General features: G+C 47.4%; 1 protein-coding gene across 2 annotated transcripts in view; it reads right to left on the reverse strand.

The window, feature by feature from the left end:
- Positions 1-2,347: 2,347 nt before the first annotated feature.
- kank2 (KN motif and ankyrin repeat domains 2) overlaps positions 2,348-12,480 on the reverse strand; it is a 53,713-nt gene continuing 43,580 nt past the window's right edge. Inside the window, exons 3-13 of one of the 2 annotated variants that reach the window (XM_088932740.1) lie at positions 11,680-11,782; positions 9,434-11,095; positions 8,584-8,826; positions 8,071-8,179; positions 7,238-7,483; positions 6,801-6,888; positions 6,156-6,375; positions 5,358-5,500; positions 4,665-4,865; positions 3,978-4,076; positions 2,348-3,791 (exon numbers count right to left, since the gene is read on the reverse strand). In XM_088932740.1, the coding sequence (XP_088788866.1) occupies positions 3,735-3,791; positions 3,978-4,076; positions 4,665-4,865; positions 5,358-5,500; positions 6,156-6,375; positions 6,801-6,888; positions 7,238-7,483; positions 8,071-8,179; positions 8,584-8,826; positions 9,434-11,095; positions 11,680-11,716 (3,105 nt within the window). In that variant the 5' untranslated portion in view covers positions 11,717-11,782 and the 3' untranslated portion in view covers positions 2,348-3,734. The remainder of the gene's footprint in view (positions 3,792-3,977; positions 4,077-4,664; positions 4,866-5,357; positions 5,501-6,155; positions 6,376-6,800; positions 6,889-7,237; positions 7,484-8,070; positions 8,180-8,583; positions 8,827-9,433; positions 11,096-11,679; positions 11,783-12,480) is intronic. The other variant, XM_088932741.1, reaches the window with a different exon arrangement.

Consider the following 12,480-nt stretch of genomic DNA (forward strand, 5'->3'; position numbering starts at 1 on the left):
TTTTATGCAACAACCCTGGTGTCCGTGACGAGTGGTTTTTGTGCGAGACTGGACTCCTGGTGGGAACCTGAGCGCAGTGTTCAGGCTTGAAGCAAAACCTCTTTATTCAGCCTATAGTGAAACTGCTTGCAGCCACTGGGGGGCAACAAAGATAAATGTTTTCCATAAAGCGGGGGAATTTGGTTGCATTCAGGGATAACTTTGCTATCGAAGTCCCAGCTACATTTGCATGGTTACTCTGATATCCTTACATCTGCTGTGCTCTACAGGTGAAGCCCTTGCATTGTCTTCTTCTCAGCCAAAGGGTTGGCGTATTTTTCTTTTTCTAGGCGAAGCATTGCCCAGGGGTTGACCCTCCTTGGTCTGCTATGGCGCCACCATCAGGGCTGGAATCAGAATGGGGTTGCATCCATTTTGCATTTGTCCTGAACATTATCCAATGTTTGACATTAACAGGTGCACTATAAGCTTACAAGAGTAAATTGAAGAGGTTAACTGTAGATAGAGGGTACCAGATAGCTGTTACCACAGGTGAGTATCGCTGCTAGGATACAAGATGCCATCATTCCTTTAACTTTCTCATTGCTAGTTATTTTCTGCATTTCTGTTCTAGGAAGGATATAATCCAGCCCCACCAGTCTTTGGATGGTCTTCCTTTGTATCCTGGCTGAAGTACGTTTCTTTTATCCTAATTTAGTTAATTTGGTGTGTGCATTGGATGCTTTTTTAATTTACATTTTTGGGGGTTTTACTTCTGGCAAGTTTAAAATATTTAATTTTTATTGCATTGTGTGGATATGTTGTTCACTTTCAAACTAACGCTGTTGTATAAAAACAGGAAAGTAAGATGATACCATAAACAAGACAAAACAACTTATGAAAGTCAAGTTCCTTTAAGGGGGGAGCTAAAAGCTGTTTTATTGTGTTATTAAGGATAAGAGGGATTCTGGAGTTAATGTTGTCAAGTGCAGTAATATTTACATTTGTCTGAGGGGGTGTGACATCTTTTTATAGCTGTACAGTATGTCCACAGGTGTGGTTTTTAAGAAAAAGTGTGGTTGGACTGGTCAATGGGGAAAAAAATGTTCAAGTTTTTCTTCTGTAATTGTTATGTGATGTGTAAAGCCAAGGGCACCGGGTATCTTCATTCACTAGAAAACCATCCCTCTTAGGGATTTGAGTGTTTTTTTCCAAACTGGGAGAAATCATCTCCTAGAGATCCAGACACCCCTTGTTGAAGCTGTTACGCACAGTTTAGTAAAGTGAGACAGTACTGGCGTTCTTAATTGCAGGTAATTAAATGTTTAATAAATGTTGTTCTTTTTTTCTCCAGGTGAGGCCCTGAATATTTGTCCTGTGCTGGACAAACACAGAACTATTGGATCTCTGCATGAAATGGTAAGAAATCAATTGGATATTCATCCTTATACTGGATGAATAATGCACAGGTTTGATAATGTTTCAATGCCTGTGCAGACCAAACAATTGAAACTTAGGACTTGGACTGTAAGGCCTCTAGAAATATCATGTAACGCTAAAAGTAAATTGTTTTATTCGACATATTATGTGCCCAGCTAAATTTTAGACATCAGAAACAAGCAAATCTTATTTTAAGTTTTATAAAGGGTTACTTTTTAAATTTTTATTACAAACCAATGTTTTACAAAAAACACTTATGGTAAAGGTATTAGGCATGTAGTATTGAATGAAGCTGATTGACACTTGCTAATTGAAGATTGGAGTGCTTAGGGCAAGAGGAAAACCAAGATTCCCCAAGGGTTTGTATGCTAAATGTGCACTTGCGAGCAGGAAAGTAGTTCAAAAATGGTAAGGGTGCCTGAAGTGATCTGCTTACTTGAAATTGCTGACGTTATTAACTTGCAGTGGTTGTTCACAATGGATTTCATTTTGGTGATATGTGTAACCATATATTTAATGTTTTTTTACAGGCACCATCTGCAGACATGTGCCATTTTATTTTTTTTCTTTGCTCGAGGAGTGCTTTGGTTTGTGGACACTCACTGCTGTGTCCAGCCTTCTCCAAGCCAAGGGAGCACCAGACCAGACCTGTTGCAGGCTGTACGGGAAGGACCTTCTCTAGGTTTTTGGAACGGGTATGATCTGTATTCTCAGTCTTCCTTCGGAATTAACTTTGTTCACATGATCATGTTCTCTGGGTTGTTGGAGTCTGATGCTGCCCTCTTCCACATTCTTTAAGGCCAGGCCCTGAGAGGGCATGTTTTTCATCCCTTTACACAACAATGGCAACTTTCACTTTTTCCTGCAGTCATTAAATCACTCCTGCAGGTTTATCGAAATGCACACAAAAAAGAGACATACAAAAATGTTGGAAATGACAAGTTATTTTATACACTTTAAATATAACTTCAAGAATCGTTTGCTTCCAGGTTATTTTATCCAATAAGACAAAAAACATTGAAAAAGTACATAACCATAACATTAAGAACTGTCATCATGTGCATGTTTGAAACACTTCAAAACGGAGTCAAAAGACCTTTGGATGGATAGATATATTTTGCCTACAGACTTTAAGCATACTGTGAACGATACAAATATAAACTACTCAGATTATACGACAGAACTGTTCTCAAACTATGTTGATAGGAAAGCTCTGTGAGAAAAGCTCTACAATGTACTGCACTAAATACTGTTGCTCTTCACCCTTCATTTAGAAATTGGTTATATTGCTTCATCTTTGGCTTGAGAAATCCAGGATTTCTGCATAATATCTTAAATAACAAAAGTAACCTGTATTATATATAAATTTAATTTGATACACATTTTATTGAATGTACAGTTCCTTTTCTTTTCATCACTTTCTCACAACCATCTCCCAGAAAAAAAAAGTGCCCCCAGCTTTCCCCCAGCTAACCCTGCAGATAAAACCAAATCTTACTGACGCATAGCTCTCTTGCATCACTTACAGGTGAGTGGAAGCCATTGTCAGCCCCAAGCCTCTGAGACCCACTTTTCTCAATGAACCTCTGGCCTGAGCAGCCCAGAGTTCCTCCCTTCCTGCCTGGATCCAGCAAAACACATTAGGAACAGAGTAGAATTCAGTTGAGCACAGGTATGTTTTTGTGTGTAGCCCTGGTGACACTGCACCTTAGCTCTACAGGATAAAACCATACAATATAGCAGTGGGGGAAGGCATGGGGGCAGAATCCAGACCCATACAACTGCTGTTACCTACACAAAACGACTTCTCCTTTACTTCCTTTACACATACGACAGCTCATTCAGAAACCATAAACCGTGCCTTATCCTTGGCACTTCAGTCTCAACAGAGGATCCCTTGTTCCATTTGCTCCATGTTCTAAATCAGTGTTTTCCATGTTTTAAAGCCTGAGTCCAGAACCTTGGATGCTGAAGTGCATCAGGTGCCGTGGGCAAGCCAAGCAAGAGTTGTGCCCTCTGCCTCTATGGAAAAACTTTCAACAGTCCGCTGCAAGAAATCAGTCCCCTTGTGCACTGGAGGTTGGAGAAAAGACAGCAGGATGAATCCAAGAAGGGTGGGTGGACGTGCGTGTCTGTGTGCCTAAGGAAGCGGTTCCCTCAAGCACGCACACATACACACACCTGCACCTGTGGGACAACCCCAGGAACACACAGGGAGTTAGACAAAGGCCTGTGACACAGTGGGAACCTGAAGCCCTCATTGCTGCAGAGGGGCAGGAGGAGGTAGAAAGCGGGAAGGATGATGCTGGTGGTAATTACTTGGTTTCTCCAGGTGGGGTCACTGTGCCAAACAAGACTGCCTTCTGTGTCACCTGTTGGGAAGCATTAGATGGAATATTAATTTAAAAATAATTAATGCAGCTATTAATTACAGGATATAATAAAAAAGCAGAAAAAGTAGTGTTAAAGCTCCCCGTCACATCTGTAATGGAGTTGTGTGCTGCTTTGTCTTTGTCGAGCCTCATGAATTCAGCGGGATACTTAGATGGGGTGCTCACCGGGGAGGGGGGCTTAGCGAAGTTCAGGTGGGCATAGAGGAGGACAGCGATGTCGTTCTGGTTGGCCTCCATTGCAATGGACAGGGCTGTGCTGCCGTCCTGAAACAGAGGGAAGAGTTGAATCAGGTTGGTACTGAGAATCCAAACTCGCATTTAATATGCAATGTGTGGGATTCTGCCTACACACACAGACTCCATCGTATGTCCCACATTAGGCAGTCACAGTTATCAGATTTCACTTTGGGGAACAGGGATGTGTGGTGTAGCTGGAGAACATGGGTTGGGGGGGTGGATAATGTACTTTTTTGTTGCTCCAGTGGTTCTATAAATATTAAATATGGAAACTGAAACACAACCCTGCAGCCTCTGGGGAATTGAAGACCAGGAATGGGCTGCCCAAAGGTGGAGCACTTAGGACTGGAGTCTCCAATGCTGGTCCTGGATACCCCAGCTGTAGCTCTTACTCCACCACTGCAGCACATTTCTCCTATAAAAACTCTGCTTCAAACCCTGTAGCCCCCGGTAACCTTAGCTTTCCTTATTTAACCATGAATATTACTAATATTTTGACTACCTGAACTGGAGAGCTCCAGCAGCATAGAGATGTCTGTCTGAGGCAGAGGTTTTAGAAGAGCAGCCTGGGGGAATCTGGGGTGGAGGGGGCGGGGGGGTCAGGGTTTCACTCACGTTGTCTGTCAGTGTGGCGTCGCACCCCGGCACAGCCAGCAGCTGCTTGACAATGTCCACATGCCCATGCTCACAGGCACACATCAGCGCTGTAGAGCCATCGTCATCCTGCAGATTGACGTTAGCGCCGCAGGCCAGCAGCGCACCCACCATGTCACTGCGCCCGTGACTGACAGCCAGCATGAGCGCCGTCTGACCAGCCTAGAGGGAGAGAAGGAGGAAGTGAGACAAAGGCAGAGCCAGTTCAGTCAACCAGCCCAGTTAATATGCCATCATTACCAAAGAGCTGCAGGTAAAGGGTCTAACTACCCAGAGTTAGGAAAGAGCCAAAGATCAGCATTTTAATCATTCTGTCAAGATACATTCCAGCACAGAGTGAGCAAGAGAATTGGTCTGTTTTTGGCAGCACCCATGAAGCAGTTTCTTCATGAAACTAGCCTTGAAGCTGATGGGTTAGAGCGCAGGATGACCTCTTGGCAATGAAAGAGGTGCCTCTAGTCCGCTGCTCAGTGGACAGCACATGACCTCTTAGTGTGTGAGGCAGCATGACCTCTACTAAAGTGCATGTAAAACTCTTTCGAGCCACAAGTGTTTAAAAACCAAAGAAGTTAAAAATGGCCTCCTCTCCTGTTGGCAAAACAGACGATGACGACTGAAGGAGCAAGTTTCTGCAAGGCCAGAAGGGGGCAGTACCTGGCTGGCCTTAGCGTTGACGTCTCCAGTTCTCAGGAGCTGTGTGACTGTCTCCAGGTCGCTGCTGGAATGGAAGGCAGCCAGGGCAGTCAGCATGATGGCTGTGTATCCCGCCTTGTTCTGCTTGTCTGCATTGCACAGTCCTGCAAGCAGAGCCAGCGAGAAAAGCTATCAGAGAAGTGCCCTGCAAGGATCCCCCAACTCTTCCTCTGGCTTTGAAACAGACATGTCCTCCTGATCCTCTTCCTGTCCACAAAACTAATCTATCATTTGTCCAGTTTACCTCAAAAAAGACCTGGTTCCCAGCTAGTATCAAATGTTCTAGGTCTAGAAAACACAGCTGTATATTTGTATTGAGTACTTGACCTCTGTAGTACTGTTGCAATATGCTGTAGCTAGGCTAGATTCCATAAGTAAACTGAAAGGCATTAAAAACTCGGTAAATATAGTTTTAGCCTTCACTTCTTAATGCCTTTAAGACTGAAAACGGCCCCTGTGACAAATTAATGTAGACCCTCAGGAAAATAAGGGGACATAAAACTGTTTTTTTGTCATTTCGCTGTTGTGGTCTCTTCTTCAGATCCAAGAAAGCCACAGGTCTCAAGTTGTGGCTTTAGTGTGTACAGAGTAAATACCTATACTTTCAACATGCCCCCATTAGCTGGCAAACTGCCAGTGACAAAATAAGAGCCTTCAACAGTCGCTGGTGCACTGGAAATGTTCAGAGACAACAGGTCATGAAACCTCTCGTGTCTCATAGGCGTGACTCAGGATAGTGAGCTCTGCCTGGGGACATACCTGTGTCCAGTAGCAGCTTGACCACAGGGAAGTTGGAGTGGGAGACGGTGTAGTGCAGAGTGGTGTTGCCGTTGCCGTCGGCCATGTTGATGATGAACTCCAGGAGCTGAGGTGAGATGGCCTGGAACGCCACCATGTACCTGCGAACCACTTCCGGGTCAGCCGCCTTGTGACAGGAAACCCGCAGCCACTCCTGTAGCACGGTCGTGTAGGCTGTCCTCTGTCGGTCATGGCAGGAGAGAAAAGAGCAGGGCAATGAGAAGGAGATGGAGAAGGAAAGCAGAGGACAAGCAAATAATAAAAAGGAGGGAAAAAGTAGGCAACAGGCGTAGTTTAGAGCAGAACACAGTTCAGATGGCTTAGTGCCAAAAATCTAGCTTTTGGTCCAGTCTTGCAGGGATTACCAGACTTCCAGAGTTAAGTAAGTGGGATGAGGTGGAATTCTAACACTTGGAAATGCTTCAAACACATGCTGTACTTTCCAGTTTGTCATAATATTTTACAAATACACCTTGCTGAGCATTTGTTAAGTAATGCATCTAAAACCTGGGGAATTTTTTTGTATTGCACCTGACAAATATTTACAAATTAAAGTAAAACCCAGGATGTCATTCTCATGTGTCAAAATGAAATTGAATTCCTTACTGCCTCCTGCTGGCTGAAGGCATTTGTCTCCCCAAGAGCTTTCTGCAGGACTGTACAGGCTGACATAAGGGTGTCGCTCAGCTCCAGCCTGTGAGAAGGGGAGGAAGCAAAGGATGTTGGGCCAGCCAGCATAACAGCCTCTGTTTTCACAGCTGCACTGCATCTCCAGCACTCCCATGTCCTGCTGTAGACTTTAATGCTAGATAATCAAAAGGGCATCTGCCTAGCTATGGGGCCAGAATCTCAAGAGCTCTTATTGATTTAATCCAGAAATCAAAAACAGAGGTAGGATGACCTTTTTTTTGTCTTTCAACAAAAATCAGGCATTATCTTATAAATAGCAATTGTCATTTTTTAAAAGTACATTTTATATACTGAAAACATGAATGGTGATTCCCACCCTATAAATGTGCAGTGCACACTGTGGACACCAATACCTGGTGCTGTCCTCTGGCTGCGTTTCCTGGGCGGCGGACCTGTCCTGCTCTGCAGCCGCCCCCTCACTGGGTGCAGGGGGGGAGGCGGTGGCTGTGGCCTCCTGTGGCGGTGCAGGGGCAGCCTCCTCACTGTGGGCCCGTGGGGCGTCCTGGGTGGGAGGCAGCCGCTCGTTGGCCTCATGGTACTCACTCTCAGAGCTGCTGTCCGAGCTCTCGGAGCTGCTGTCTGATGACGTGGACTCATAGCTGCATAGACAACAGGAGATTTCTAAACACCTAGGTGCCAACAGAGCTGCCAGTCTAAGCACAGTGTGAGCACTTCGCACCTTAAACCAGTTATTTCACCAGAACAGCTACACGATCACTTGTGCAAGGAATGATCAGAGCTGGAGCCTTTGATCAGTTGGTGTAGTTAAGCAGTGCTTTTTACACTTATTCAGTTAACATGGGTTCATTACTTGTTCTCTTTTTCACATTCAAAAGCCTAGTGGTTTAATGATTTCTCTCCCCAGAACAGCTAGTGGAGGAAGGGCTGTTATACCCACTGGCCAAAACACCTGCCCCATCTCCACAGGGCAGGGGTCCTCCAGAGAGGGCCTGTTATTCCCACCCTTCCATCAGACCTGCCTTTATCTGAGATTGTGATGAGGGTTAGTGGTGTGTCATACAGTCATATGTCTGAAAGACTGAGAAGGTAATAAGAAGCCAGTGTATTCAGTTGACCTCAAGCTCCTAATGTGACAGCCAGTGAGGCTTACAGTTCATCCAGCCCCACTGTTGCAGCTGGACAGTAACGGGAAGTGGTCTGAGTCACAGCCTGACTAGTGGCTTACCCCCCGTTGACCCCAATGAACTGCAGATTCTTCTTGGTGTTGGGAGAGTCGGTGCAAGCCTCACTGTCCTTCCTCTTCATGATGGACTTAAGGCTGGACTGTGGAGAGGCTGTGGGAGACAAAGGACACAGCTTGAATCATTTCTGCACCCTGTGTAGCAGCAGTGTGCTGCAGTGATGTCATCACTTGAATGAATTGTTGAATGAAATTATTTTGGGAGTGAACAGTGGAACATGAACCAGAGGACACAAGTGGATACTGTGTAGAGGTGCATTTAACAGTGACAAGAGGTGCCACTACTTGACACAAAGGGTGGTGGGAGTGTAGGACTAGCTACCCAGCCATGTTGTTCAAGACAATACCCTGGCTTCTTTCCAGAAACAGCTGGATGAGACCCCGATATCAATGAAGTGCTACCTCCCAAACACACCAGAAGGGCTGAATGGTCTTTCTAATGCTTTTATTTGCCATAATGATCTGTAACTGGATGGCTAAGTCTCTCCTATCATTTACCAGGCTGGGAGCTGTTGTCCTCCTGTGCAGGGGCAGTTTCATGGGGTGTCTGCTGTGTCATGTCCCCTTCCTTTAGCCTCTGGCACAGGGGGGCCAGCTGATTAGACACCAGTTGTGTGGCACTGATGGTCTCCATGACAACAGCTGGACTGCAGACAGGCACCGAGGAAGACACCTCACTCTTCTGAAGGACCTCGCGCACCTCCTTGGAGCAGATTGCTATGGGCAGCTCTGGGGCTGAATCTGAGGGAGAGAGAATGGAATTGATGACAACTGTTTAGACTGGGGATTTCCAGCTCCTGTCCTTGAGGACCAGAATACACAAGGATGTTTTAGATATTTCCTTAAGTTACTAACAGCTCTTCACCTGGGAGAACTATTAAACTGATTCAGTTAAGATTTAGCTGGACCTCATTTCAAAATATCTGTTCTCAACAGCCTTAACCAGAGATCTGCAGTTTGGAAAATCTGCTTTTCACTTTTCATTTATATTTTCATTTTGGCCTTTCATATACTGCTTTTTTACTATATTTTATAGAGTTAAAAAATCTAATCCTCTATCTTAAAACATTGATTTTCTGCAAATGTAAATCACACTTTATGATGCTCTGTGTGGTTGTGACATTTAAGAAGAAGGATGGAGATGAATCAAGACAATTTCTTTTCAGCGAACTGCTACTGTAGCTGGGAAAGTGAAGTGCATCATATATGTGCATGTTTATCTTGCCACAATTAGAAACATGTCTATGCCAGTTACTATCTCCTATTGGAAATGTAAACCCTTCTTCTGTTGTCAAGCTAAAAGCATGATCTGGAAACTCAGTTGCAAGTTCTGCACTGTGTCCCCTACCTGGGACTGACACTGGTCCCTCCTTCTTCTGAAGCTGGTTGCTGGAATGAACTGGGAAGGAGGTCTCCTGAGGCTCCTCCCTCCTGTGAGCCACTGTGAGCTCCACCTCAGCGCCGCCCTGCTGCCCACTGGGGTCTTTCGCCACGAGGCCTGCGAGCTCGGCATGAGTGCCACCCCCCTCGCCCCATGAGGGCTGCTGGATGAACTCTGCCTGGTCTTTCCTGGGGGTGGTTGTGGTCTCCTGGAAACCGCGCACACCGACCACTGTGGGCTGCTCCAGGGTGTACACCTGGATTCCCACCGTCCTCTGCTCCCTGCACGGGGGGTGCTGGCTGAAGGTGACAACGGTCTGCAGGGCTGAGGGCTCGCCAGGCCGCCCACACTGCTGCAGCTCCTGCCACCCAATGCTGGTCATCATGACGGCATCGGCGATAGAGGGCTTGGCGTCCTGCCCCTTCTCAGCCGTCTCTTTGCCCAGTGCCTCTAACTTCCTGTGGGCGGCGTGCAGCTCCTGCAGGGTTTTCCTCAGCTGGGTCTCCAGCAGGCTTGCTTTCGTCTTCCAGGCCTCCGATTCCGACTGCACACCCAGGTCCTGCTCCCTCACCTCCACCCCTATGTGCCTCACCTCCCTCTTCTCGCCAGCCTCCGGCTCGGTCCCGATCGACCTCACCTCTTTCCTGCCCCCCGCCAGCAGCCTGGCTCCCCCCACGATGACCGTGTCCTCGATCTCGCAGCCAGAATCCTGCCGAGAGCCTTCCGGGGTGGTCGGGGAGAGGGGGCCCCCTGTAGCCGCAGCTGCCACCGGGCCGGTGCTGTCCTCCTCAGGGATGTCGATATACAGCTCCCCCCTGGACCTGCCCTTGCCGAAGCCCATGGTGTGCCCCAGGAACTTCTGGCTCTTGAGCTGCACACTGAGCTGCCGCTTCTCCTCCTGGAGCACGGAGATCTTGACCTGCAGCACAGGGATCATCTTCACCTGCTCCTCCAGCTCCCGGATCTTGCGCAGGGCCACGGCCATCTGCTCCCTCACGTGCTGCAGGTGAGCTGGGGTGGGCGACACCGGCGTGGACAGGCCTGAGCTCATGGGGGTGAACTGGCCTCCCCCTCCGGCTCCCTGGGCTCCGTTCTGGGCCCGGGAGTAGCCCTGGCTGGCCAGGGAGCTGGTAGACCCGGCAATGCTGCTGTGCAGACTCCCCAGGTTGGAGAACCTGCGCCCGTCCTTCTGGTCCTCCTCCAGCTTCTTGCGGGCGTCCAGGAGGGTCCTCTCCACCCGGGCATTGAAGTTGAAGCCCCCGGTCCCAAGCGAGGATCTGCCAGGCTCTGGCCGGTGGGAGCCATAGTAGCCTGGGGCGCAGTAAGAGTAGGAGGAGTGTCGGCTGTCCACGCTGGCATTGGAGCAGAGGGACTCTGTGGAGGTCCACCAGGAGCCTGTGTAGCCGTAGCCCCGGGGCAGGGAGTTGTAGCGCGGCCGGCGGTGAATGGGCACCTTCTTGATGGTGTTGCCCTTCTCAATGTCATTGACATACTTCAGGAAATCCAGGTCCAGCCGATACCCGTAGGGAGTCTCCACTGAATAGGGGAGGTCCTGGTCCTTGCCATGGATGGCTGTGGGCGAGGTGGGGTTGCTCTTCCCTGGAAGAGGAAAGATTGAGGAAACCATGCCTGAGAGGTTAAGACAAAACAAACAGTCCTTTTTACACTGAACACATGAAAAACATTTAAAAGAATCCTGAACATAACAATGTTTTTCTGAATGTAGTAGGCTTAACAGCCTTCACACTGCTGGGGTCCTGGGTTCAATTCCAGACCAGAGGTGCTATCTTTATGTAGTTTGTATGTTTTCCCCACATTTGTGTGGGTTTCCTCAGGGTGCTCTGGTTTTCTCCCACAGTCCAAAGGCTGGGAGGTGAATTGGCTCTGGTGTGACTGTGTGCATGTCTGTGTGCTGGACACAGAGGGTACCTTGCCTTGCACCTGGTGCTTGCTGGGATAGGCTTCGGCTTCCCCACTACCCTGGACTGCAAGAAGTGGTTAGAAAATGGATGAATTAGGCTTTGCCTTTCTTAGGTGCTGGGTGGTGATTAAAGCACTATCCCACAAAAGCACAGTAATGTGGCCAGACAGAAAGGACTGCTGGACAGGTGTAGTCCTTTCGGCAGGTGTAGACACAGGTGTATCAGGTGGACAGAGATGTGACTTTGACCGCGGCTGGCTGGACAACGACCTGGTTTGTCCTCAAAGCTCACCTGGGAAGCTCGTGTCCATGTGAAGCACCTGTGCCATCCTGATCTTCTGTTGCCTTCACTTGCTCATTCACCTACTGAAGAAATCCCTGGTTTGGGTAATGGCCTGAAAGATACAGTACAGAAACCCATTAGAAAAACGGGTAAGCAAAGAAAGGAAACAAAAAAGCACAGTATATTTAAATGATCAACAAGATAACATATTATGTAATGATAATACCTGCTCCCAGTGAGCAAAATCAACATCCAGTCAGTTCTGTCAATGGCAAGAAAAAGTAATTTCAAAGGCTGGTCTTGTGCAGCAGTTTATGCAATTAAACCACCAGGGGACAGTCAATTCACAGCTATGAATAGACTTCTTTCCAGCACAGGCTGCCCAGCGCCCCAGACCACACACACTCCATATCCATTATCCACTCTGACAGAATGTCGTTAGTTATGAAATATTCTTCTGCCTCCTTGTTCATCACCTCCCTCGCTTTCCGCACCCCAAACTCCCAGCTTGAGGGGAGGTTTCTGCATTCCACTTGAACTGTGATACTACATTCCTATCAAAGCCACCGCGGAGCCCTGCCTAAATGTCCTCACAGAAAAAGCCTGTTTACACAATCTCTATGCGAGCAAGGACCTCCTTCTGGTGTACACTGAATGACTCCAAAATAAACAGCACCATAAGGTTACCAGTGTCCTCACCCAGTGAGATTTGTACACTAGTGCATGGTGCACAGTTTAAAACAAAGGTAGGTTTTCAATAAGTTTTTGTAGTTTCACAAAAGCTCAGAATATACTAAGAGCTGGAAGAGA

Source organism: Atractosteus spatula, chromosome 14, assembly GCF_055471065.1.
Source record: "Atractosteus spatula isolate fAtrSpa1 chromosome 14, fAtrSpa1.hap1, whole genome shotgun sequence".
In the NCBI taxonomy this organism is placed as follows: domain Eukaryota; kingdom Metazoa; phylum Chordata; class Actinopteri; order Semionotiformes; family Lepisosteidae; genus Atractosteus; species Atractosteus spatula.